The 25926-nt window shown below is 41.4% G+C and overlaps 1 protein-coding gene across 15 annotated transcripts in view; it reads right to left on the bottom strand.

Annotated features, from left to right (window-relative positions):
* Positions 1 to 25926, bottom strand: part of RAD51B (RAD51 paralog B) — a 459905-nt gene that overhangs the window by 186746 nt on the left and 247233 nt on the right. For all 15 annotated transcript variants that reach the window (XM_084519471.1, XM_084519466.1, XM_084519474.1 and 12 more), the window contains one exon: positions 6129 to 6253. In XM_084519471.1, the coding sequence (XP_084375597.1) occupies positions 6129 to 6253 (125 nt within the window). The remainder of the gene's footprint in view (positions 1 to 6128; positions 6254 to 25926) is intronic.

The following is a 25926-nucleotide window of genomic DNA, read 5'->3' as shown; positions in this document are numbered from 1 at the left end:
ATGGCATCCTTTCATTTGGCACTTTTGCTGGATTAAGTCACTAACATACTGCGTCGATAATCATCTGTTTATGCTACAATCATGCATTGTGTCCAGTTTTATCCTGTTTTTATCCCATCCAACTCAAGGTCATATCGCTGTTTATGCTTGTATATCATCTATGGATAAGCAAAAGATTTCTGTTGTGAGAGTTATCAGTTTAGAGACTTTTTATCAGAAAAAAAAAAAAAAGGTACTTCATTATGAATTTAAAGGATGTGGTTTGTAAGCTTGTGTTAAAATGTGAGCCCATAACAACCTTTCATTGCATCTTGACTCAAAACATTCAAAAGATGGTAGGGGTGAGGCAGAAGTCTTAGAGATTTTTTTTTTTTTTAATGGAAGGGTTTGCAGAACTCAAACCAGTGCTCCTGCAGTCATTCCACAGCTATTTCTTCAAAAGCAACATTCTCCATAAGGCAGAACCACAAAAAAATTAATCTCACCTGAAAAAGATCTATTTTCCTGCAAAATTTCCTACCCTTTGCATGACTCCATGGCATCATTCTTCCTTTTGTCTTAAAAAGTCTGTGTCTCTGTACTTTCACAGAGCTGATTTTCCATATGACAGAGATATTATATAATGAGATGGCTTAGAACAGATAAACACTTTCTATCACTTCCATTTTGACACAACCCAATAGCCACATCCCTTTTCTATCACTGCTTACTGAAACTCAGTATCCACTGTCATCTGCAGATTTTCTCATGTCTAAACACTTGAATAAAAAGTACTGCACTATGTACAGAATTTGCATTACTGCACTGCGCACATGATTCATGTAGCATACACAGTCAGTTTTTCTCAGCACAGATTGAAGCTGCTAAATGGCACTTCGTTTGTCCTAGTGCTTCTGCTAAAAATGCACAGGCAGAGCTCTCTTCTGTTCTTGCCTAGGGTACTGAAATCTCCTTCCCTGAGTTTCCCCAAATCCTAGTTCAGCAGAAGACAGAATGTAAAGAACCGTACTTTTTGCCTCACACATAGCTATGGGCAGCAACCTGCACACATCCTCCGTCACCTTCTTTGGCCAAACACTGATTTCAGTGCCCGGTTCTCTGTGGGCTCTTTCTCCCCTCACCATGTTGAAGACTGAACTAGCTGCTTCTCTGTTGCCACTAAGTAGGTGAAAAGCTTTCTGTCTGCATTTCTCAATACCAGTGGTCACCTCCAGCTTCCTCATCTGACTCCAGAAGTATTTTAAAACTACTAATTTTTTTTTCATTGCTTCTTCCATTTGCTTTAGTATGCATATATAAACGTTACAAAGTTAGTACAAGAAAACACACCAATACTCTTGGTATTTTATTTGTATTAAACATTATTACTTCCATCACTTCCAGTGATTTCAGTACGTTTCATCAACTTATATCCCATTGCTTCTTCTTTCTTCCCAGTAAACATTATCATCTCAAAGTAATCAGAAACCTTTATAGTATGAGGCTACAATCTTTCATTAAGCTTTGATACACAAAACATTGATGCTACTTCCAAATTTCAATACTGTACTTGTTCTCCTCTAGATTATTACGGCAAAACTTATAAAATCAACCTCAGTTAGCACATAGGGCATATGTTTCTCTCTCAGCCTACTTGCTCTGCTTGCAATTGCTTTTTTTTTTTTTTTTCCACCAGTTTATTTGCTTCCCTTTTTATGGATGAAAACCTCACTTGATATTATCTTTAAAACCAGACAGCTACAGAGTCCATGTAACAACTATCCTCAGTGTTTTACAGGGAGAGGTAAATCTAGTCTCACATACATTCTGAAGCCTTAGTAAGTTACATACACATGAAACTTGGTCCCTGCTCCCCTTCTCTCTCGCCCAGCCCTTCCCCATGCAATACCATGGTTACTTCACCATCACAATTTTGGAATGCTTATTCAGGGCTTATTCATATGATACTGAGCAGACCAAGACAAAACAGCTGTTCTGTAACCAAGGACACAACAAAAGTTATGTCTGGCATTATTAGTCTGAATGAAAGATGGCTTTCTGTTTTGTTTTAAGACTGAGTCACCATAAATATACTTATCCATTTGAACCACTTTACCTGAAGAAGGAAAAGAGCTGTACGACAACTACCTGGCATGGCTCGAAAGCTCTAGCCTGTATCTCAATCCTAAATGCTCTTTCTTTAAAACGCCACGCTGATTTGTTATAAAATAACACCCTGTGCTTCTATAGCACTTTCCATCTGAGAATTTCAAAACACATTATAGCCATTAATGCTATACTATGAGTCTCACAAATCCCTTGGAAACTATAAAATAAACCAGGCCCATAGAAGTTGCCATACCAGATCTGGCCAGTGTTTCACTTAATCCAGCACCCTGTCTCCAACAGACAAAAATAAAATGTTAAATATAGCATGTCAACTTATTAAAACCCTACCATGCTGTCCCCCAAAGACAGCTGAGCACACATGAAAACAGTAATCTTGGAGCCTGCTGACTCCAATTCAGGAAAGAAGGATAATTATAAGCATAGGGGTAACCGAGGAGCCTGATAGTTCCTAGCGCAGCCCCGTTGGTTTTGGCCCAAACTCAAAGGGCCTGCATGTTTATGTATGGAATTCAGGAAAACAAATGTCAAGGTTAATGACTTGCAAGACCCCTTGGGGAGAACCAAGTATCAGTATCCATATACCCAACAGATAATAGCAAGCTCCCTTCATGAACACGTTTGTGTGAAATGATTAACTTCTCCCACTTTCTCCCAAGCTCTTAAGCCACCGTGCTGCTTTGGACTTCCTGCAGCTTCCGCCCCACCTCAGCAGCGGGAAGGCTGCTGCTGCAGTCCACACTGGTGAGTTTTGACGGGACAACTAATCCCAGTGCAGCCTGGAAACCTGCTCCTGCCCTCCCCTCTGTGGCGTTGCTTCTGTCCTGGAGGAAACCAAAACCAGGACACTGCCTTCTAGAAGGGGACAAAAGAGGAAAGTTCATCAGCTTAAGAAACCTGTTCCTATCCAAGCAATAAAGCAAAGCTAATTGTTTTGAAGGCAGGCAGGATGTTCCAGAAATTTCATTACTTTGCTGAACTGGCTGTCGTCTTATTAATGTTCAACAGACATGTGGAGGGTGGGGTGGAAAAAGGGAGAGTTGGCTGAAAAAATGTCTTCAGGACAAACAAAATGAAGGAATCTCTTACTCAAATTTCATGAACTCCTGCGTAGAAACTCTGTGCTTGATTTCCCTAGATTTGTTGCATACTCTTTCTGCCACCTGCTGCCCTGGCATTCCCCAAAGTTTTAGGTCTGCAGACTACTGCACCAACCCCAAGCTTTCCCAGAGCTCAGAACTGCATGAGTGAGAACAAACATCTAGCAAAACAGGGGTCTGTGCTGCCCAGGAGATCCTGTGTTTCCTGCAAGCTGCTTGCTTGAATCCTCCTTAATGATTTTATCTTCACATTTTGAAGAATACCACCCTTGGGCCTCATGGCCCAGCACACCTCAAGTGTTGATTTCTGTCTTGACAGGTAAGATTTCCCAGCGCGAACAAACACGCTGGCTCTATTACTGTACAAGTCAGATGTAAGGGAAGATCACTGTCACTACAGCCCCAGCGCCTCCAGGGCAAGAGGGAGAGAAGGTAGAGCCAGGAAGATCTTCCTCAAGTCATAAGGTGACTGAAGAGACAAAGAATTCTCTTACATTTTGAAGAAAATAAAATGTGTCCACTGTGCAAGTCAGAATAAAACACAGGTTTTGCCCTTAATAGTGCCCTAGTTTTCACCCAGATCTCTTGACCAACTGCATTCTTTCATTAATTTCCTGGGCCTAAATTTCACTTAAAACCAAGGAAAGATAATTTGGACTACAGAGATAATCTTGAGCTCTTTTATATATATATATATATATATATGTATGTATAAAGTAATATGAGAATTTGTAAAAATGATTACTGACTTGGAAATTTTGGACCTCCAACTTAAGCTTCCTTAAAAAGTGCTGATTTTCATAGCGCTGATACCCAATACCTCTTGACAGACCCACCTTATGATGACTGAAATGGCATCTCAGGAACTGAGGAACCTTTATTCACAATTCATTTCTGAAAGTGGGTATAAAACAGTTATAAAGGAACTGTGTGTGCAAAATTTTAGTAATTTTATCAATACAATCCTGCTGCAGGTGGGGTAACTCTAGATGCCCTCTTCTACTTGGAACTCTATGTCTTGCTGAAAGATTTGTATGACTTGAAGAAAAGACAATTTATCTAAAAAAAGGAGACAGACATCAGCAGCAAGAAAGTATTTGCAAGATATAATTCATATATCCTATTTCATTCATGGACTTCACAGATATATAACTATTTATGTCACACTTCTGTTTCAAATTACTTTGCCTTTAATAACATATATAGGATTTACTAAAGCTGTTTTTCCTAACTGTAGATTTAGTCCTTCTACTTAACCGCAACAGAGTTAGCCTATGGTGTTACGTGCAAGTGAGGGGATGCAGCTGATAAAACTGAGTTAAGAACAGTGACTAAAACTGCGCTTTTGTTAAGTGCATCGTAACATACGGAATTATACAGGCTTGAAAATAACACTTCATACACTTGTGATGTAATACTTCTCAAACAAAATCAAGAAAAGCTACACATAGTATTTGAATATTCTTCAGAGGCACTGCTGCCTCTTTCCACTGTCAGAGGAAAGTTCTTAAACCTTTTTAGTTGACTTTGTGTAGCATGAAGAAGCACACTGCCCAGTCTCTTGCCCACTCTTTCCTTTTCGCCTTTGCCAATTCCACCTCTCATGTATCTCCAAAGAGATCCACAGAATTTGTGAAGAGCTTTATATTTTTCACACATATGTAGTAAGAGAAAACTCATTACAGTCCAGAATAAAAGCAGCAGTACGAGCATGTTTATATTCAACTGTGGACAATCTTTAGATGGAAGTCCAGAAGATCCCTTTTCTAACTGTATTTGACACACTTAACCTGCTACCTGAGAATCCAGAGGACCACTTCTGCTTCAGTGTACCCTCCTCGCAGGAACAGAAGTGCCATCTTTATAATTTTACTCATAAAGTGCAGAATAAAACAATGACTTTCTCTCCAGAAGAGAGAAAGACTGCAACCTAAAAGTGAGAAACCTCGTGTTGTGGCAGCACAACCAGGAGCTCTAATTAGAACACGTGGTAATAATACTATAGGAATAAGATGGTACAAATTTTGCATAGCACTTTTTCTGACAGTACTCTACTTTTAACGGGCAGAAAATCAATAACATTAAGACTGAGGGTCACAGCCTTTGGAAAGAGTTACATCAATGCAAAAACAGAATAGACAAAGCCAAAAGCAACTATAACCGCAGATATCCCAAAGGACAGATGAAATCATGGGTTATGATGTTTTTAAAAACAAAAAAAATGTCATTCCCTCAATCAAACCCCAAATGTCTTGCCTCCATGCTTTTCACAGTTTTTTTTTTTTTTAATTTTAATTAAGAGGTGAAGATTGCAGGCAAAAATGCTACTATGTTTCATTCAAAAGCATGAAATCTCTCAGTGAAAAGGGTAACCATTCTTTTTTTCGCAGACGCACTTCTGGAAAATTGCTGCTATATTTACTGCTCAAAGTTAAGCTTGCTGGTGAAGGCAGCAAGCCTCCGCTTGCAGACAGTAGCTGCAGGAGATAGAGCACTCCCTATCCTAACAGTCACAGCAGAAATTTGGCACAAAAGAGTGGAAAAGATGACAGCAAAACAATTATGGTACCAAAAGGACTAACCTCCCAGTCCTGCCCCAAAACCCTTGTACAGGAAAGAGCACTTTAGGGATTACCTTCATCTCCACCATATGCGATGCCCTAACAGCTCAAGGAATTTGCACGCCTGTGCCAACACACACTAGGTCCTGTGACTCAGATAAGCCCATGCTAACACAGGGAGGCACTGGAGGACTGGCCAACCCCAAAAAGCAAAGGAAACTGACCGCCCTCCACCCCAGATAAGCAACTGGTCTCTTCTCAACACACAGATCATAGCATCCCCATGGGCTGAAGTACAGTTAGCCCAAGTGACCAGGCACTGCTTGTGTGGCTTAAGTTCTCTTTGTCATCAGGTTCTCACCTGTCTTGTTGGCAAGTCGTGGTATTGCAGTATGAGCCTGGTGTTGACGCTGTGACTCCATGTGTTGCCAAGGGCTGCTGTCACACAACCAGACTCCTTCTTCCCGCTTCCAGATGCTCCTGGAACTGATTGTGAAAGAAACTGCATCAGGACCGCACCACAGACATGGAAACTCTGATCAGTCATCTCAAGTCTTTCCCTAAGCTAAGTAATCACAAGTTGTACCTATAGTATTGCATGAAATTCCTACCATTCCAATTTATCTATACAATTGCAGTGTGAGTGCTCCATCTTACCCTCTGGTACCTACATGAAATGTCAAGAATTAAGGATATGTTGCACAGTAGCCAGTACCTTCCTGTAGAGATCACTATATTTTCCTAAATATCTGGAGGTGTACCATGCTTGGGACACACTTGTGTTTGCCTTTTTAGACATATCCCCAAGCAAACTAGCTTTCTGTGGGCACGGGGAAGCAGGCCAGCAGAGTGACAGTGTATATATAACTAAACAATGAAAAGTGAATTTAAAGGAGCAGAATGCGGTGCAACAATACTCTATCTAAACATTAACATACTGCTTTGTGCAAGCAGGCAACTCCCACAAAGCAAGGAGCCCCTTAACCGTAAAATACCATTCTGGTGTCTTGGAAATCATATGAACTTTATATAACCCTGAAGGAAAATGCACTTTGCTGTGATCAGCAATGATAACATAAAGAAGTGTTTCAAGTAATGCAGCATGATCCAGCTTGCTGAATTGTCACTTCACCTGAGTTCTCTAGCACTGAAGCCAGAGAGCCCACTCACACATACACATACAGATGCAGGCAGGCAGGGGCCCAAGCCCTTCACCTCTGTTTACCACAAATTCTGTGCAAGATGAACAGGTAGATGGTTCATTTGCTTATATTTCAAATGACACTTCAAGAAGTGAGCAAAACAGGCAAATTAAAGACATTTAGGAAAAAAATAAAACAATTGTTATGTGGATATAATGATAATCTGCAAGTTGAAAACTGAACTGTTTGAGACAGCCACTGTGTAATGTTTAAAAGCTACGAGTGTTGGCCTGAAGTTGAATGAGAAAAAGTTGGATTTAAAGGAAGGAAACTTTCTGTCATCTATCACACAACAAATGAAACTGCCACAAAATTAAGGCAACAAAAAATTACAACATCTATCAGGAAAAAAACAAAGTTGCTTCCTCAGGATGGTCATGAAATCCTGGTTAATTAAAGTTAGACCAGACAAGGCCTTGAAAGAAAACAGTGGAAAAGATTATTAGAGTGTAAAAAAGCAGATTATATAGTATGACAGCTCTAACTTCTACGCCCTGGTAGAGCCAGTCACAGCTCTTAAAGAAATATTTCACCTTGCTACAAGGTAGCTGATGTTTTAAAGGGCAAAAATAGACTTAAAAAAAAAAACACAGAAGGCATTGCACTGACTCTGCAATACAAATTTCAGAGCAGTCTTAAGTTTCTGTCAAAACAATCAGTAATGCAACAGTATATGTTGAAACTTAAATTGTAAGTATGAGGTTTTGGAAGCAATAACTGTACTGAGATGACAAAGTCATCTCATGCCCCAGCAGAGTTTCTGGAAGATTCAGACTAAGACCCTTAATTGCTTTTACATCTGTAAGGTTGTAGGTTTTGTTACTTCCAGCCCCCCCAGCTACTCAGAATAGAAACACAGTTTCTTCATTCGCTTAAGCTTATTATTTGGTAAAATATGTAGAAAGGGCAAGACCAAAAATTACTATCACGCAGTAAAAATCATTATTTATATCACTACTGGTAGTTTGCAAACAATGACATGGATATTGTATGAGACTGCATTAGGCAGAGGAGAGAAGCAGGCTGGAGAGAAGGGCCTGGAATCACTGCAGTGTCCTAAAGGACCCATCTGAAGACCTCAAACCTCCCCTCCACCTTTCCCTGAGTAAATCAAGGTTGAAGAGACATCAGCTGGCTTTGAATTAGGTCTTTAAATGTTTAGGGTCTACAAAAGAAAATAGTGAAGCACCTGGTTCAAGCCAATAGTTTGCCAGGAGCCTGGACTTGGTAGCTGACTGAATTACTTCCCACATCACGGTAACTCCCTGCAGCATGCACAATATCCACTTCTGAACAAAACCTGTTCCAGTCTGAAAACAGTCTACAACGGTGCCATCCAGTAAGGATGGCTGCTTGATGACTGCTTTTCTTTCCCCAGAACAAAGGTGTTGGTGTCTTAACAGGCATCAGACTTCTGCCTGAATTACACACCACAGGAGCACCTAACTGGAAGTTGCAGCATCAGGAATACTATTCTGTTAATTAGCCCAGCCAAGCTGCATTGGGAAGGTGGATGTGCCAGCAAGAATAATTTATCTTCATCTACATTTCTGATTTAATTTGCCACATGGAGGGAAGAACAGGTTCAAGTGTTAAAAGCAGGGTGCTGGGAGGTCTGTATTCCATTCCCTTAAAATGACTGAAACCGAGTTACTTAATTAAGTTCATTCAGTTCCGCAAAATCCCTGCACCACAGAAATAAAATATTGTTACTGTACAAACAGGCTAAGGGAGAAAAAAAAGAAAGAGAAGCAGCTTTAAAGCCTCGCAATCCTCTCTTTATCAAACAGAAGAAGCCAAAAGTTCCTCCTGTAGCTGGCACTGTCCTTTCCCACCTGCTAGAAATCGGTAGGAACCACAAAATTCAACAGAGGCAGCTCAAGGTCAGCTCTGGTGGGCACAGAACTGCCAGAGGACCTTTGCCTTCATAAAAAAAGCCCAGGCGCTCCGAAAGCAGCGATTGTTGGCTTAACAGCTGCAGAAGTCTGTCTCTCTACAGTAGCTAACGCAGAGCAACATCTTGCTGTTGGGGTCCTGAACTGGACACGTAAGCGGTTCAAGGTCTGGAGCCTGGTGACACAGGGAAGGCACGGCCCCACAGCAATCCTAATGCTGCATTCCTTGCAGGCCTGAAACCTGCACCAAAGTGAACAGGAGTGCTAGAGGTGTGAGGCTTGTGGCAGAACAAGCAAGCTAATTGCTGTAGTTTAGTTTATTGTATTGTACAGAAGAAAGCCTACTGTACCATGCTGTGTCAGCCCCCATCTGAAGAGGGCTGTGTGTGACCCACTTTCAGGCAAATCCTCTTCCATGAAGTTATTCAAATTTATGACTCTGGTGCAAAGTGGTTAGTAAGCCTGGAGCAAAGTTACAGTGAAGACTTTTTACAGGATGGAAAGGAATGCCTCACAGGAAAGGTTTCCATTTTATAAGGGATCCTCCTGCAATCCGATGCATTAGGCAGACAGGCAAACCAACAAGAAGCGAGCTAAATGCAGGGGAAGCAGCGCCAGCTTTGCAGAGAAGTTCAAGGACAGTGACAGCATATGCTTCATTCCTTCTCCTTGCTCTAAACACAAGAAGATAGCAAACGTCTCAGAGGAAGGAAAGACGGTATGTTAAGAAAATAGATTTATATTCAAGCATGGCCCTAAAGAAAAGCCAAACTTATCTTTTCTGTTATTTCAAACACTACTTAGTCATTAATGAACAGCTCAAAGAAAATGGATAAATAAAACTGTTCAAAGACAGAGTGATTTTTTCAGCCTTGATCTTCCAAACCCTGGCATTTTCAGACTTAGATATAGGAGTATCAGGCCAGCCTTGGCCCGAGAAGAACCTGGCTCCTAAAGGCTCCTTGGCTCTAAAGGACTTTGGTCTCTGCTCAGAGGTCCCCACATGTCCAACCTGAACCACCTCAGAGCAGTACGGAGCACCAGCTGTGACAGGAGGGGCTTACCCATGCTGGGGGTGGGTGCTTCCCCACAGACAGCTCCGTGCACTCAGCTGGCAGGCGGCATTTCCCACCTCGCCAGCCTGCCCACACTCCAGGCAGTCCTGGCATTAGGGTTTCTGCTCAGCTAATGGGTGGAAGACCACCTAGGGGGTGGAAGGAAAGGGGGCTGGCAGCCTGATGAGAGAAGTGGCAGATCTCAGTTTGTGGCTGGAATAAAGGGGGGCAGTAAGCGGGGAAAGGGGTGGGCGTGTGGAAGCACAGAGATGGGATCCTAGCACGGGGAGGTGAGGATGCATGCTAGAAGGGTAGCAGAAGACCTCTAAACAAACCCCTGCACGATGCAGGCAGATCCAGCTCAAGTAAAATGCAGTGGTGACTCCAGTGCCAGTAAGCACCCCTTTCTTTATTTTAAAGGGCTTCAAATTGATCACAGGGCACAGCATCAGACAGGCCAAGTACCGCGTGAGGTACCTCTTTCTATCACCTCCTGTGAAATTGGGCTCTTCAGGGCACCAGCAGAGGCACTCGCCGAGACCCTGTCTGTGCTGGGATGCAAGAACAAAGCAGGAACTGTCTGCTTCACTCTCACTGAGCAGCTGTCACAAGTGAAAATAAAGCTCCTTGTGGTCTGAGTCAAATGCAAAGTAAATGACTCCGCACAACCAGGGGAAAAACAAACCAAAGAGAAAAGGGTGATTCTTCAACTGAGATCTGCAGCGGCGCTCCCAAACAGGAGATGGGGTGCACAACTTCTGGGCTCTGCTGCCCTGGCAGGAGTTGTCAGTCAGTTGTCACTGAGATTAACGCCACACATGGGCAGGACGGGGGCAGGAGGTTTATTCCACCTTCCATTTTTCAGTGGAGGGAACAGGATGATTTAAGCTATTCAGCTCAATACTCATTCAGGGTTTATTCTATCGTGCCCAACCAGAGAATTACAAGTACAGGCATGGTCTGAAAGACCTTCTCTTCCTCTACAGAGAAGGCGTACCATATTTTCTTAAAAAATTAATTCCTTGTGTAACCAAGTCCCAATTGTTGCAAATATGCTCGAAGGGGATTTAATCATAAAGGAATTACAGTTTCATTAGTCTTATCCTATGAAAATCCTAGGATATCTAGACCATTGACTTGAATGAAATAGGCGGCTTGAAACGTCTTTAAATGCAAGGAGTCCTTGCAGGCAGAATGAAATTATACTCTTGATTTAAAAAATATATAATCTGTTCCTTGTTGGTATAACTGCAAAGAGCAATGAATTCCACCCTTCCCACATTTTCATATAGATTTTTCTCTTCGCAGATGAAAGAGTTGTTGCTTGATAGGTTCATACCCATCACTGGGCCAATTTTAGCAAGCTCTATCGATTTGATGATTCAAAAATCTTTTTCCAATGAATGCAAAAAGGGACTGATTCACAAAATAATAGTGAAATAACAAAATACGGAAGTTACCAGTCCCCAAATCTTTCAAATTTTAACAGCAAATCATCTTCATAAAAACTTGATTTATCAAAAGGGGAAAAAAAAACCTCCAAAGGTGCAGAGAAAATATTTATAAAGAATTAAACTACTGAGCTCAATAAAAATGGCATATCAACCAAAACAGCACACCATGCAATAAGAACGAAAGTACTTTCCCTCCTGCTCAGGCTGTCTAGCTTTTCTGCACAGGGGTTCTGGTCCATCAGTAGAGCTCATAATTGCATTTAGTCTGCATTTTTGGTGCAGATCTCTAACAATGACACCAGAAGGGGGGTAAAAAGAAAAAAAAAAAGAAAAAAGAAAAAAACCCCACACCCCTATCTTTTTTTTCCATCTTCACCTATTCAGAAAGTACAAGTATAAAAATATCCAGTGGTGGAAAAACCCATCGCACAGTACAAAACAACCCACAGGACAAACTCATCTGTGAAGTAACTAACCACAGAGCTCTTCAAACTCCCACTCACTGACTTTTGCCATCTGCAGCCCTGCTCTGCACTGTTCTCTTGAGCCAAAAGGTGATTCTGATTCTCTTACCATGCACTGGTGACCGTCTCACTGGTCAGCCAAGTTAGGTCAGTCCAGACCCTTCCTGGCATACACTCTCTGCCCTCAGCATACACTAAACTAAGAGACAATGGCTGAGGATGATAAAAAGAAAGAAAACAGGATCTTTAAAAGAACAGGAGGCAGATACTTAGACCACCATTTAATATCACTGACTTGAGACAAAGCACATCTATACATACCTAGGTAAACACAAATTACTGATTTGTACAGACACTAAAGAAAATGTCTCTCCCTGTTCTAACTATACGGTTCTGTTTCAGTTAATGTATCATGCAGGCGTGCCAGGTCATCCTGGGAGAAAAGTCAAAACTTGCTTGCTGAGTATTGGCAGTATTGCCTCCATACACTCTTTCATTACTTAGGACATATGGCAAGAAAACCAGTTGTTGCTGTAAGGAATCAAGCTTGGCCACAAAATTAACCATGCAAAAATCCTTACTTTTAAATTATTTGCCTTGTTTTATTCAGAGAGGTAATCTGTCAATTTTACTTCCAAACAACTAGTAAGTCTACATCTGTGCAAAAAATCCAAAAGATTACTTAAAATCTAAAGTAAACTGGAATAACAATAAGTAAAAATGTTTTAGGTTGAAGTTAAATTGTCAATGGTAGGTAATTTAGTTTTCTTTTTTCTTCAGTGGCATAGTCATCAAAATATACTTATCAACGGTATTAAATATAAACCCCTACTAATCCCCCAGTTTAAAACAAAACAAAAAAACAATTTCAATGGAAATTTTTTTGACCAACCCTAGTAAGTAGCTATGTTACTCCTACAGAAGTGAAGAGCCTACTGGAGATAATGCTGAAACTGCTGTTCTGATTCAGCCATCATCGAGGGACAGAAAATTGCCACTCAAGACTCCAGCTGCAAAATTCTTATCTCCATACACATTGAACGAGACAAAAAGAGAATGAACTGACTTTAATTTTGGACAGCACAGTTCATCGCATATATCCCACACAGGTGAGTTTTCACACTTTTTGTTTACCACTGTATATTTCTGTGTATCTGTGTTCATGTTGTGGGTGATTTTTACAATGCTAATCTGATATTACATGAAAAATAAGGTTCTTTCTGCTGTCTTTTTTACAGCCATTGCATGTGACAACTCCTAGAGCTCTCATCTGCCGTATGCAAAACACCATACAAACAGAACAAAATGATAGCTCCTGACCTGAAGACCTTCTTTTCATGAGAATTGCAGTTTAAGAGCCTGTTAGCTGCTGCTGCTGCTGCTTATTTCCCACTTAGAAGGAACCTTCCCTAGGGGATGACAGAAAATAAACCAAAATACGTGACAGACCAGTAAAACTGTGCATAAAGCAGGTCTTCTAGTATTCTCCACAAAACATTAGAAGCTTTTTTAAATAAGCAATATGAACTCTATTGATGATGAATTCTATCCTGCAGACTCAGCTGGGTCCTCCATCCAGGTCAAGGCATAGGAAGTCCCCCAGAAAACTGGCCAGATGCTGGCGTGTTTTTCATCTCATGCCACTGCCACCGACCAGCGTGCCCACCACGGTCAGCGTGGGCTGCCCTAGCAAGTCACATTGCCTGACATCGGTGTGTTCGTGTTGATTCTGTTTTGATTTGAGACGCATGGACAGAGAGAGAAGCACACACATGGTAGTACAGAGACTCCAGTCTGCTGACCTAAAAAAAGGAATTGACATTAAGAAATGAGAAAATCCAGCTGGTCTGATTTCTTGCCAGGCAATCTACCAGCCATGAACAAAATGGTCAGGTCTCAGGAGATCTGTGGAGGTGGAAAGACAGCTGGTGGTTTACAGCACCTGAAACAGAGCCCAAATCAGGGAATCTGGGATTAAAGATTCTTGAGAACAGATTTTTTTTTTTTTTACCAGCATGAATTTTTTGCTTCTGCAGCCTGATGTACCAAACTGATCACTTTTCACACTCTACTCATCCTGCATTTTGAGTGCAAGTAGGCCTGCTGTGAGAGGGATGATGAAGACCAAGTAGAAGACAGTGGTTATGAGTCGATACCTTTCTACAACCAAGGATAAATACTTTACTGCTTGGCTCACCCTTTTTCCTTTTCTAATGAGAGATTTTGAGAAATTCCCTCTTTTTCTAAAATCTAGAATTGTCCTAAATTGTCCTAAATTTCCTATTCTTAGTATCCAGAGTTCTTTCCCACATTGCTCACCACTAAAACTTAAAGCAGCTTCTTCCATCTAACCTATCCTATACACTCACTTCTTCCTTACTCTCCAAGACTAGAAAATAAAGTCCCAAACCACAGTTCTAAGGGGAAGAAAAAAAAAAACAAACAGCTGGAATTTTGCCTGCATGCACATATAAAGGATGCATAGGTTTAAAAAACAAAGCTTGCCCAATCATGGCATCTGGCAATGCTAGGGCCCTGTGAACCAGAAAATGCTTTCAATTATCACCTCACCAATCATGCTACAAGTTATTGCTGTTTTTTTGTTTTGTTGTTGTTGCTGTTAAGTTCCCTCAGGGAATTAAACAGATCGTGATATTAATCAGAAGGCATGTAGGAGGGACAGGGCAGAATGCTAGAGTTACACATGTGTAGGCCCCTTAAGGCTTGAATAAAGAACGGAGATTTAAAATCATGCTGTCAAAGCAACTGAAGCCTTGCCTGTTGCAAGCCTCAGCCCTCTGACCTACACAACCGTGGTATTATCGTATCTGATTTTCCCAGGATGGTTAATCTCAGCTGCTAAACTTCATCAGTCTCTGCTAGTGTTTACCCATCATCTGGATTTGCCACTTCCGAACTTTCCAGGCTAGAACCAAATGATCCAGCTGTTACACTCCTCCCTGACAAGGACAAAAAAAAAAAAAACAACAAACCAAACCATAACAGTCTGGAAGCCTAAACGGCTAAATCCCATAAAGGCAGAACAAAAACTAATACATCTGGGGGATGGAGAGAGAGAGATGCCGTTTTGAAACTGCAGTGTTTCAGAACACAGCTCACAGCACCATGGACATGTTTGGATGCTGCGGTCTGAAATGCAGACTGGATTCCCAGAGTCTACATTTTTTTTCTATAAAATATGTTCTGGTAAAGAAACAGTATCTTGGCAGCTTATCTCCCGTACCCACAAATCTGACACAGTGCAGGCAAAAGCAACAGCAGTCGAGGCAAAAGTAGGAGCCAGTCTGCAAATTAACCTTAAATTACATTTGAGAGGCAGAGCGCGGAAGGGTGAAGGGGGTGGAAGAGAGAGAGTCAAGTTTCTGATGGAGAACTCAATGTGCGATAAAGTGGCCCATAGAAGGGCCAATTAGTGCTACCATACTGAGGGTGTTTCTGACACGGCTGTCCACTTCCCAGGGAGCAGTCTGATGGCACGTCTACATGGCCGGCAGAAAAGGGCAGTAGGCATACGTAAGTCAGTTTTAAACGAGCACAAAAGTCTGCCTTGGGAAATATATTCTGCTAAGGAGCCACAGAGGATGTTGTGATGCTGCAGCCAGCCCACTGGCAGCACGTGAGTTAGCTCGATTAACACCAGCACTGCCATTCAGCCACTGGACCTTTCTCAAAATACTTCGCATAGACTAAAAAGCCTTCACAAACAACGATTTTTGATCACAGCCTCACTCCCTGCATTTGAACTGGTGAACGAAGTTATCTGTCCTTCATGCTCCTGGGATTATTGCAGTACTGGTTCTCTTTCAGGATTGTTTTCAAATCTCAGCGTCTGACAATTTCCTGGTGTAGAAGGTTGAAATCTCCAATAATTAAGAGTTCAGGGTGGGGATGCTAACCACAAGGGCTGTGTTTAATGATCTCAAATTTACGATTTCTTGTGCGCAAACTGAGTAAACTGCTTTAATGTGCATTATGATGACAGTCAGTTCCCTGAAAATCTAGCCTTCGGTGATCTTAACACTGGTCACGTAATTAACAGTTAAAACAATTCCCTCTAGGTGTAAATAAAAACAACAAGCGTACTTGGATCATCAACCAAAGTTATCAAAAATGAAATTCCAGGATGAAACAATTCCCTTCCAGCCTGCAACATGGAAACAGAGGTCAGCCAAACATTCGGGGGCTAGAGATGACGGTTTGCAAATTACAGCTGTTCACATCTGGAGTTCAGATTTGGCCAAACTCCTGATATTATCCATCACAAAAACTAAACTGAAAGAATGTTTTGGTTGTATGATGAGGAACATAAAAGTTAGGAAACATTAAATGTAAAAAAACGGTGCGTGTGACTAACTCTGCCTAGCAAATGCAGAGTGAGGGCCGCGGATATTTCTCGCAACAAACAGCATCAGGGCTGACTGTGGTGTTTCCATGGGTAGGGAACGACGAGTCTGCATTTGCCAGCGTACCTCTCACCAGCTGCATCTGTTTCTTAGCGTAGAGGGACCCGTGATGCGAGCTGAGGGCTGTGACAGTGGCTTGAAGAAATGCTTTTGGGGCTGGCCTGGCAAACCTTCCACACCTAGCTGGCAGGGACAGCCGAGTGCTCGGAGTACCTTCACCACATAGGCTAACTGGGCACTTCTGGACTTCTTTATTGCACAGCCACTACACTCACACAAAATGTCTTCCCTCTCATTATAAGACAACGACAAAACAATTTAGTACATGCACAGCCCACAGCGGCTCACTGTTCAGAACGGATTCATTTACAAAGTCGAAAAACCATGCGTGTGTGCATACTTATACACAGAGCGAGGCAGCAACATAGAGGATGTTAAAATGAATGAGGATTACAGGGGTCTGGCTTCCCTCCCTGGCCGACCCGGACCTTCCAGGAGCCTCCCAGCCGGCCAGCCCCTTTCCTCACGTCGCAGGTCCCGTCCCGGCCCTGAGGAGGTATATTCTTTTTTCTTCATCTCATTCTCAAAAAGCAATGACTCACTTTATCTCAAACTAACCAAATAAATTCAATCTTGGACAGCCACCAGGACTGGAAAATTTCATCCTGATAAGCTGTTCTGCCTGGACACAGAGGGGTAAAAGGGAAACAGTTATATGGCCTTAACTATAGGAGGTTCCTTCCGCTCCTGCTATAAGGCGAACTATTCTGGGACGTGCCAAGTTTGTGCTGCAGGCTGCATCAGGCACCAACAGGACACTGAAATGCTCTGTGGAGAATAACACATAAATCCAAAATGATCTTCTGCTGCAGTGACTCTTCTCTCCTGAGATGTATTACATTTTTTAAAGTCAGTGAAAAAAAAAAAACAAAAAAAAAACTGAAAAAATCACTTTTAACGCTTGGACTACAAAATGGTTGAATCCTCCAGGGGCCAGGCAGGGCCAGAAACAACTTTTTTTTTTTTCCCTTTTTCCCAGATTTGGGGGTGGGGGGGAGGGCAAGGGGAAAGGGAGAGAGCAAAGAGTGCTTGGTTTCAAATAGCAACATTGTCCAAAAGGGTGAAAGGGAACAGATGGCCGTGGAGAATGCAGCCTCAAAGCGCCAAAGAAAAGGGCTATTTTGACAGATCTTGCTGTTTCCTATTCAAGCATGAACACTCTGGCATGGAGAGTTAAGACGATACAAGGAACAACCTCTGTTCCCAGCAACTGACTATGGGCAACTGGCCTCTGAAGCTCTGAGAAAAACAACATGAGACAGACAGACAAACAGATATGGCAGCAAGCCCAGATCTCAGCCACCAGGAAAGGGGAGGGAGGGAGGCAAAAAAAAAAAAAAAAAAAAAAAAAAAAAGGCAGAAAGGCTAGAAACAGCTGCCTTTTCCTGGCTCCAGCGCAGAGCATTAGAAAGAGCCTGTCCAGCCTTTCTCATCTTCCTTTTCAGTGAAACTTCTTGGAGGGGTCACCCTCAAGCTGTTGGTCTTTGCCCTGAGGGGAGGTGAAAAAGAGGACAGATCACAACTCGTCTAGCTCAATGAAACCTGCTTCCTTTAATCACAAAGACCTCCCTCCAGCCAGCTAAGAGGAACTTTAAATGTAAAAAAGCATAATTAATTCTAGAGCTTTGCATGCAAAAAGGTTGAGAAATTTAAAGTTGTGGCTCCCACAGTACGCGTAATTTGTTTGCACAGTGTACAGCAGCGAGCCATTATATCCCAGGGCAGGGAGAATTGTACTCGCTGTGGGAAACACGGCTAATGTATGTCCTGACTTCTTCTATCGGTCCTAATCAGGAGAACGCACCCACAGCTGTTTCGTTCGCCGTTTCTGTGCGTCTACCAGCAGCCGCAGACGGCAGTTTCGAAGGTCTGCTTCCCATCCATCCCCAAAACGTAGAGTGAGATCAATCCACGAAGTGCAGCCAGGCTTCACTGCTTCCAAAGCCCATCAAGCGAGAGGAAGGAATCTGGCTGCGTGAATTTCTTTCTGATTTATGTATCATTTTCATTTTTTTTTTAGAACAAAATCTGCTACATTGCTTCCCAGCCTATACCCGTCTATGTGCAAAGCCACCACACAACACCTTTCCCCTGTGCTGTGACAGGACCAGAGCAGTGGCAGCTGGGGTGAGGAAGAGGGGGTAAACATTAACCATCTTCACAGCTCTTCCCTGAGGCGGGGAAGTAGCTATCGTCCCAATTTTAATGTCCCCCTTTTTAAAAATCATTGAAGGAAAAAGATAATAAAGAATCATGGCTGTTCGCATGCCAGAACTGAGAATGGAGAAATGCAAATGCAACATGCTGATCCTATCTGGGCCTTTGCTCCCTCATCTGTGAAAAGGCATTTGTTAACTTTGGTCAATAAATAGTAAATGTGTACAAAAACAGACACTGGCTACACATCACCTTGAAATCCTCCGGCTCTAAAGGAATCCATATTATTGCCAAAACCTTGGCTTTCCACAACAGGTAAATAGTTTTTTGTTTGTTTGTTTGCTTTGTTTCCACAAAGGATAGTCAATAAAGCCATTATTAGCTGTAATTGTTAATTTATAACTAAATAGATAGGATCTGACTATTAGAAGTAGTCAGACAATAAATAAAGTACCTTATTTAGGCTAAATCAGATAAAATCTCTCTTTTCTTATAATCATGAGCTTCCTGAGCAGAAAAACTGCTTCAGGCTATATTTACTAAGGGAATCTAAAATGTCGATTGTTGACCACCTATTAATGAACATTGAATTAGTTTGCCTTTCTTCCCTTAGTTCCTTGAGTAAAGTCAGCCCTGTACCATTACCCAGCAGTTTTCATCCTGCTTTACTCGTGTTGTATGTCTCCTCCTGTTCTCTGTCACTGTCATTGTAATGAACAGTGCTCACAAACTGATTCTGTCTTTCACATCGCAGGACAGGTGGTCCCTCAGCATATTCCCACACATTCCAAATATTTTAAGTGTTCCACATCTGTTGTCTAAAGCATTTTTAGTTCCCCGCAAGAACAGTAGGAGAGGAAAACAAAAAGTTTATATATAACATAGTAACGGACCTTTTATGCCGCATGAGCTCTGTCACTTTGACAAGATGATAAATTTCAAAACAAGAGCTCGCACTTCACTTGCTATACTATAAAAAGTCTTGCAGAAAAGATAACTGAAGAATTAACTTTTGACCGTTGTAATAGTCCACATGATAAACTTGAGTGTGTGCTTTTTTCTTTAAATACCATGTCTGATGATCTAAATGAAAAATAATAATAATAAAAATGAATTAAGGTGGCTTATACATTTTATGTTTATACAAACTATTTGATCTGCTTAAAAAAAATCAAAACATCTCCAACACTCATTAATATACAGTTTGGGCAGGATTTTTATAAGAACTCAGTGCCGCCCTACAGCAACTAGGGAAACACTGAAAGCTTTTGATTTTTCTCCCTAGAGGAATGAACCTGATCAGATATACTTGAAAAACCCATGACTGCAAGTAATTCTTCTCACCGATGAAACAGGGCCAGTGGTCAAGAACTGAGACCAGGAAATGAAAAGCACTAAGTATGTCTCAACTGCTAAACTACTGTTTAGGAGGCAGAAAAGCACGGCAAGGCTGTAACTGGAATAGGTGTGTGTGTGGGGGGGTTAACATTTCTGCTCTGCTGGAAAATGCTGTGAGATAGCAGTACCTACAAGCAGTTGGCAATCTGGTTTGCATCTCAGAGCAGAAGCTGGCATGTCTGGCTTTACCAGCACCGCAGCTCCGCTGGGTACTGGCTTGTTACGGACTGTGACAGGAGACTGTCCCCTACTGCATGACCAATGTCATTTCCAACAACGTCATGACATTCCTTCAAGCACTTTGCCAGCATGACACTTCAGCTAGGGCTGATGCCTAATGGTATCAGAGATTAGCAGTACAATTGTGAACTCCACAGCTATGCAATACAAACAAGTGCTCTATTCTTTTTATTTTCTCCCCCCCCTTTTTGTTGTTGTTTTTCAAAGAAACCTATTCTGAGCTCTGAGAGATAAATGTTTTATGTGGTCTTTGCATGACTGACCCAAGACTGTGCCTCAGGGGAAACGATGCCCCTGTGTGACTGCCTTCAAATAAAACACTACCAGGATGTACAGCAAATGCCCTGGTACTTCCCATGGTCCCAGGACTGAAAGTTGGGCATTTAAGCAAACTTGCCTCAGTGCATTCTGGAAGACTAATTTTGTCCAGGCCTAAAATGATGTTGACTGTGAGGCACAGTATCTTATCAGTGCGTACCAGCAATGTGATGCTGAGTAACAATGCATATGTAGACATCTTCCCCCAAAACACAGTATATTGAACATGGAACAGGCCCAGGAAGAGGGGAATTTTAGCTTTCTTTATAAAATGGCCAAAATTGTTCCTCTTTCTATGAATTCCAAGAGCCCCCTACCACGCTAGTACCACAGTGAGAAATGGGAAGAGAAAAGAGAGGAAATTGAGACAAATTTGCTTAGCTGTGTCAGAGCGCACCCGGGTGAGCCCAAGATGAGAACTGGGGAAGTCTCTCTTGACTTGCAAATCCAAAGTTTCTAAAAATAACTTGGAAGCGCAGACATTAGCACACACAACTCTGTGAACCAAGAGGTTGTCAAAGGCTAAAAGATCGTGGAAAAGTTAGAATAAAAATTACTTGCAATTATGTACAAAAATTCATTTTTCATTTTTGCTTTGCAATGAATTTCAACAGCCCAGATGATAATTTCAGAAGAATACTCAGCGTGGTCAAAGGAGCTCATACAGTGGGTTTCAAGGAAATTCCTGCTAACAATATCTTGTACTTGTGAATAGACTTTGTAAACCTTTAAACTTCACTGAATTCTTCTAAAGAAAAAAAAAAAAACAACAACAAAAAAACAGGTAAAATTTAATACATTTTCACTATTAGTAGAGGAGAGAAAATATCCTTTGGATCTTTCTAGAATCCAGAAAGGCCTGTACTGTATTCCAGTACATACATAAAGGATAAACGTGTCAATGGATGACTTTACACAAACAGAAAAGCTTCAGAGGCATATACATGTATGCTAGCCTTTCAACCCAACATACAGTTCACACAAAAACTTATTTGGGGGGACTTCTTTAGAATTAAGAGGATCAGACAGTCTGCCTAATGAAGACTTGGGTGGGAAGCGCTTGCATTAAATTGCTACAAACATGGGATGTTCTGCAATGAACAGTGCAGCGCTTCACAGGTGGACTCAAGCTGCCTTCAGAGCAAGGGGAATTCACCTGGGAGGATGCCATATTTATACTGATAAATTGTTTCTGATAACTGAGAGATCACCTGGGTCCCCTCACCACATTTCAAATGGTATTACCTTCTAACTAGGGCTCCATTAGCTCTTCTTGTTCAACTGCTCAGCCTTTCACTTCCACAGCAAGCTGCTGAAAAGCCCAGTGGCACAGAGAGAAGCGCTGGTTTGTGAGCAGAAAACCAGGTTTGATCCTGTTTCTTTGCTTGATGCTGCCTCTGTGATGCTATTTCATAAGAGATAAAAGAAGCTATTTTAAAGTCACTAATGATCCCATAGCAACATCAAGACTGTTAAACTGGAGTTTGAATAGTGGGGGGAGATGGAGAAGGAATCAGGCAGGGTCTGCCTCTCAGATTTGCTCTGCAGTCCTGGCAGTCTCCAAAACTTGACAAAAAAACTACACAAAAAGATATCTAAACTGTACAAACATAGATAAAAACATCATACTCTCTCATTACTCAACCATTCTCTGCAATATTTGGTGTTTTTAAAATTTTGATTTCTGGAGCCAAGTGATTATGAAAAACCCACATGGTTTCCTATTCAGCCTTCTCTTCTTTCTTGCACTCATCATATATCCATTTCTCTGTCACAATGAGTGGGAGATTGGCTTGAAAATGGTCTGACTGCATCCTCAAAGTTATGAGTAAAGGGGCAAATTAAAAGATCTCCCAGATATATACATTTTAAATCGCAGTTTTCTGAGCCTATTAAGGCTTGGCAATATTGATGTAGTTATAGCAACTCAAGGTACTAAATTTATTAAACTTGTTTTGCTATTTCAATTTAAAATGCATGATATGAACTCTGGATCAATTATTATGTGACTGTAAGTAGTCATCTGAGGTTGATATGTATTTTGAATCTGTCTAGCTGCAACGGTTACACACGTTCTCGTTATCTGCAACGAATTCCCGTAAATCCTGTACTTTTTTTTCTGACTGTTTCAGCTGAGACCAGATAAGGCAGCAGATAACTCCAGGCAGAAAATTCCATACTAGTGTCTTATTCCCCATGCTAGAAACCTAAAGGATTTTTAAAATGTATTCTTGTATTGCAGAAGCGAGATAAACAGCTGTAAAAATAAGCCAGGTCATCAATCCTTCAACCTCCTGCAACTCTGGGATGAGCTGCCAACACCCTTACAATTTTCATTCCTATTTGGTTTCTCAGAACTGGAGGCAGACAACTGCATCTCATGAAGTAACTTCACTAAGTTGTTTCCTGATACTCACTATTCTCTGGAAAGACAAATGTCATCTACAAATATTAAGGATAACTTCTGCATTTTTTTCAGCATGTGAGCAGATTATTATTCACGAGATGATTTGTACCTATGGCACCTTCAATCAGCTGAGTCTGGATCTTTGTTTTCCGCATGAACAATAATGTATAAAACATCCAGTGACTAAGTCTTCACACCATTGTTCAGAATAACAGAGAGAATGACTTTTCCTACTAAAAGGGTACCTCCCTGTATGATATTAATTGTTTTAATAAGACTTGCATAATGCTGTTTGGAGTTTCAGTGGCATTCTCACAGCCACGTCCAGTGATGGCATCTATAGGACAGCAGCTGTGACATTTGAGAGACAGACTTGGCCCTGGAGAGGAGGGACAGAAGTCAGCAAGCTCTGCCACTCACAGAGCATGTTTCCCAGTATGGATGTGATTGCCAACACTCTGCTAAAGTGAATCTTGGGGTTAAAATCCCACTTCCCCAAACACGGCACTTTGCCCTTCCCAGTGACTGCTTCTGGCTCCTTACAGACTCAAAGACTTCCCTAAATCAATCACACAAGGGAAGCTCAGATGATCACAGAATGCTGAGTCGGAGGCATTGATCACCCATTTCTCTATAGTGTTTCTGTCTTAATTCTAATTATACCTTTTGTGCTTTCCGTAGTTAAGGAATGCATTTAGATTTTCACTGATGCCTCAAAGAGCAGGCACCACATATTCTACTCTCCTCATTTCTGCTGAGTTCAGTTCCCCAAGAGACTGCAATACTTATCCTTGTCACTTTCTGCCCAGCTAAAGGCACTCAGGACAGCCAGGTGTGAAGTCACTGGAGAGCAAGTAGCACTGCAGAGCTTTTCCCCAGCAGACAGACAACTTCCCCACTCCCTGTGCCGGCTTTGAACATTAAAGTTCTTTGTCCTGTCTTTCTAGCAGGCCTATATCCATAATCCAGCATGTCTGAAACGCCATCTGAGGTCCAGAACGAAGACTGCGGTTAGCAGCCCCACTCCGGAGATAAACTATAACCTCCTACACTAAAGATTACGTTCATCTGTGCAACTTCATTCCTCTCAAGTTTGAGACTGCCAAATTTACCCATGGACTGTACAGTTTCACCACCTCCTAGGCTTAAGGCAAAGAACATTGCTTTGGAGGGAAATACTTCTAAATGTAGACACCCGTCTGTGTGTACATTTGCATCAAAACCTCGCCATAGGTAGAGGTCACATTGTACAGACATTTGCTCTTTTATGGAAAAAGGGAAGAAAGACCAACCTGCAAAAGATAATCACTACTAACACACAACTACGCAGCTGGAGGTTGGTCTTTTCCTACATAATCAGTCCCATAAAATCTTAAAAAAAGCTGTGGCTTGGGTTGAAAAGTAGCTGTGTTCATGTAAGTGAAAGATGGTGAAAAATATTTGCTGAAAGTACAATGCCACACCATCCTAACTGGGTATTAAGTAGGGGTATATGACATGTGAAAAAATAATAAATTGTTTTACTCTGTTACTTTCACCCACTACTGGGCTGATGATTATGCCAGCAGCATCCTGCAAGGACTGTTCCCTCAGTTGTGAGGAATTTCTATCCTTATCCTTCCAATACTAGTGTGCTGCACTGGAACTTTCAAAGATTGACAGAAAAGTACGTCTGACTTGTTAAGCTGCACATCCAGACATTCGAAGCATGTGGCATTTTTCCAGTGTAACCTGATTGCCAGAAAGTAAAGCAAGTCTAGTCATTGACCAACGATCTAATTCAGGGCATTCCTACTTTATGTACATATTTAACCCATCCTCTCCAAAAAACAGTGCTGTGACTTCGCTACCTGTCTTGGTATCAGTGAAGCCAACTGACTTCTGCTTCTGCAAAGGAACATCACGGGCAAATTCACTCTGCCTGATATGTCAAAAGAGCAATGCAATGGGAAGTCCACCTATCCCACACAGAAAAAGCAGCTAACAGCTGCTTTTCCACCTCTTCTCAAGTTATCTATCTTACCTGAGGCATAACCTCTAAGACTTGATTACATTACACTTTCAAACAATTTAAACTTCTTCACACTTGGGTTAGGAGTATATAAAACAAGCAACTTGAGCAGTATGAGTGAGTACAAACCCTGGGGAATTCCAAGTATGCTTCTCAAGCAGAACTTGTAATGTGGTTCTGAGCCCTTGACTTTGAAAAGCAAATGAACAAGAACACTGATTAAAAGCAGAACAATTATTATATTAACTTTGTTGCAAAATAAGAGTATGATTAAAGATAACATCAACTTGACATACATAAGAAAGCACTGAATACAGACTATGTAGTGTCTTAGTGAATGTGACTAAACAACTCTATTTTCTTCCTTGAGAAACTTACCTCAATTTTTATCCTTACATAAACTCTCAGAAAAGCTCCACATTGGCAGAAAGTTTCTGTAACTTAAAAGACTGACAGGTGGCCTTGGTAAACTGAATGTGAGATTCAGAGCTCACCCACAACAGCACGCAGACATCTCACAGAGCTTACATCCAGCCTCATACATGAACTAAAGCATCAACAAAAAGCTGAAGGCACAAATAATGTGAGAAGATTAATTTCCCCTTTAAAACAGAGTCTGAGGAAGTGGAAAGATGTTTATTAGCGGTACACTTTATATAGAAGTGTACTTAGAACTGCTCTTTGAGGATGCTGTGTGAAGAAAGAAGGCTAACCTGCCACCAGGCTGCAGGAGACCTGGAGAGCACTAAGTCTAGTGAGCAGTGACACTGTGTGGAATTTCTGAAATAGCAGCATAGGAGAAAACACTTTTCTCCTAAAGGCAATGTCTCTGAACATTTTACAGATGCTGGATCACAGGTTAGTCATAATTTTAGTAGGCTCGTTTGATATCATTCAGATATAATAAGGATGTGCTGTACACATACACGTAAATAAATATGTTCTACACAAATATATTACACCTATTATAATTCTAATTAAACAACATTCATCATTTTATTACCATGCTACGAACATGATAAAAAGAAAACAGTTTAGGAAGTAGTGGTTAGGAGGGTGCCTCACAGATATCGA

This window comes from Aythya ferina, assembly GCF_964211825.1.
Source record: "Aythya ferina genome assembly, chromosome: 5".
NCBI lineage: Eukaryota > Metazoa > Chordata > Aves > Anseriformes > Anatidae > Aythya > Aythya ferina.
Note: the sequence above shows the minus strand (reverse complement) of the source record. Positions and strands in the feature narration are given on the sequence as shown.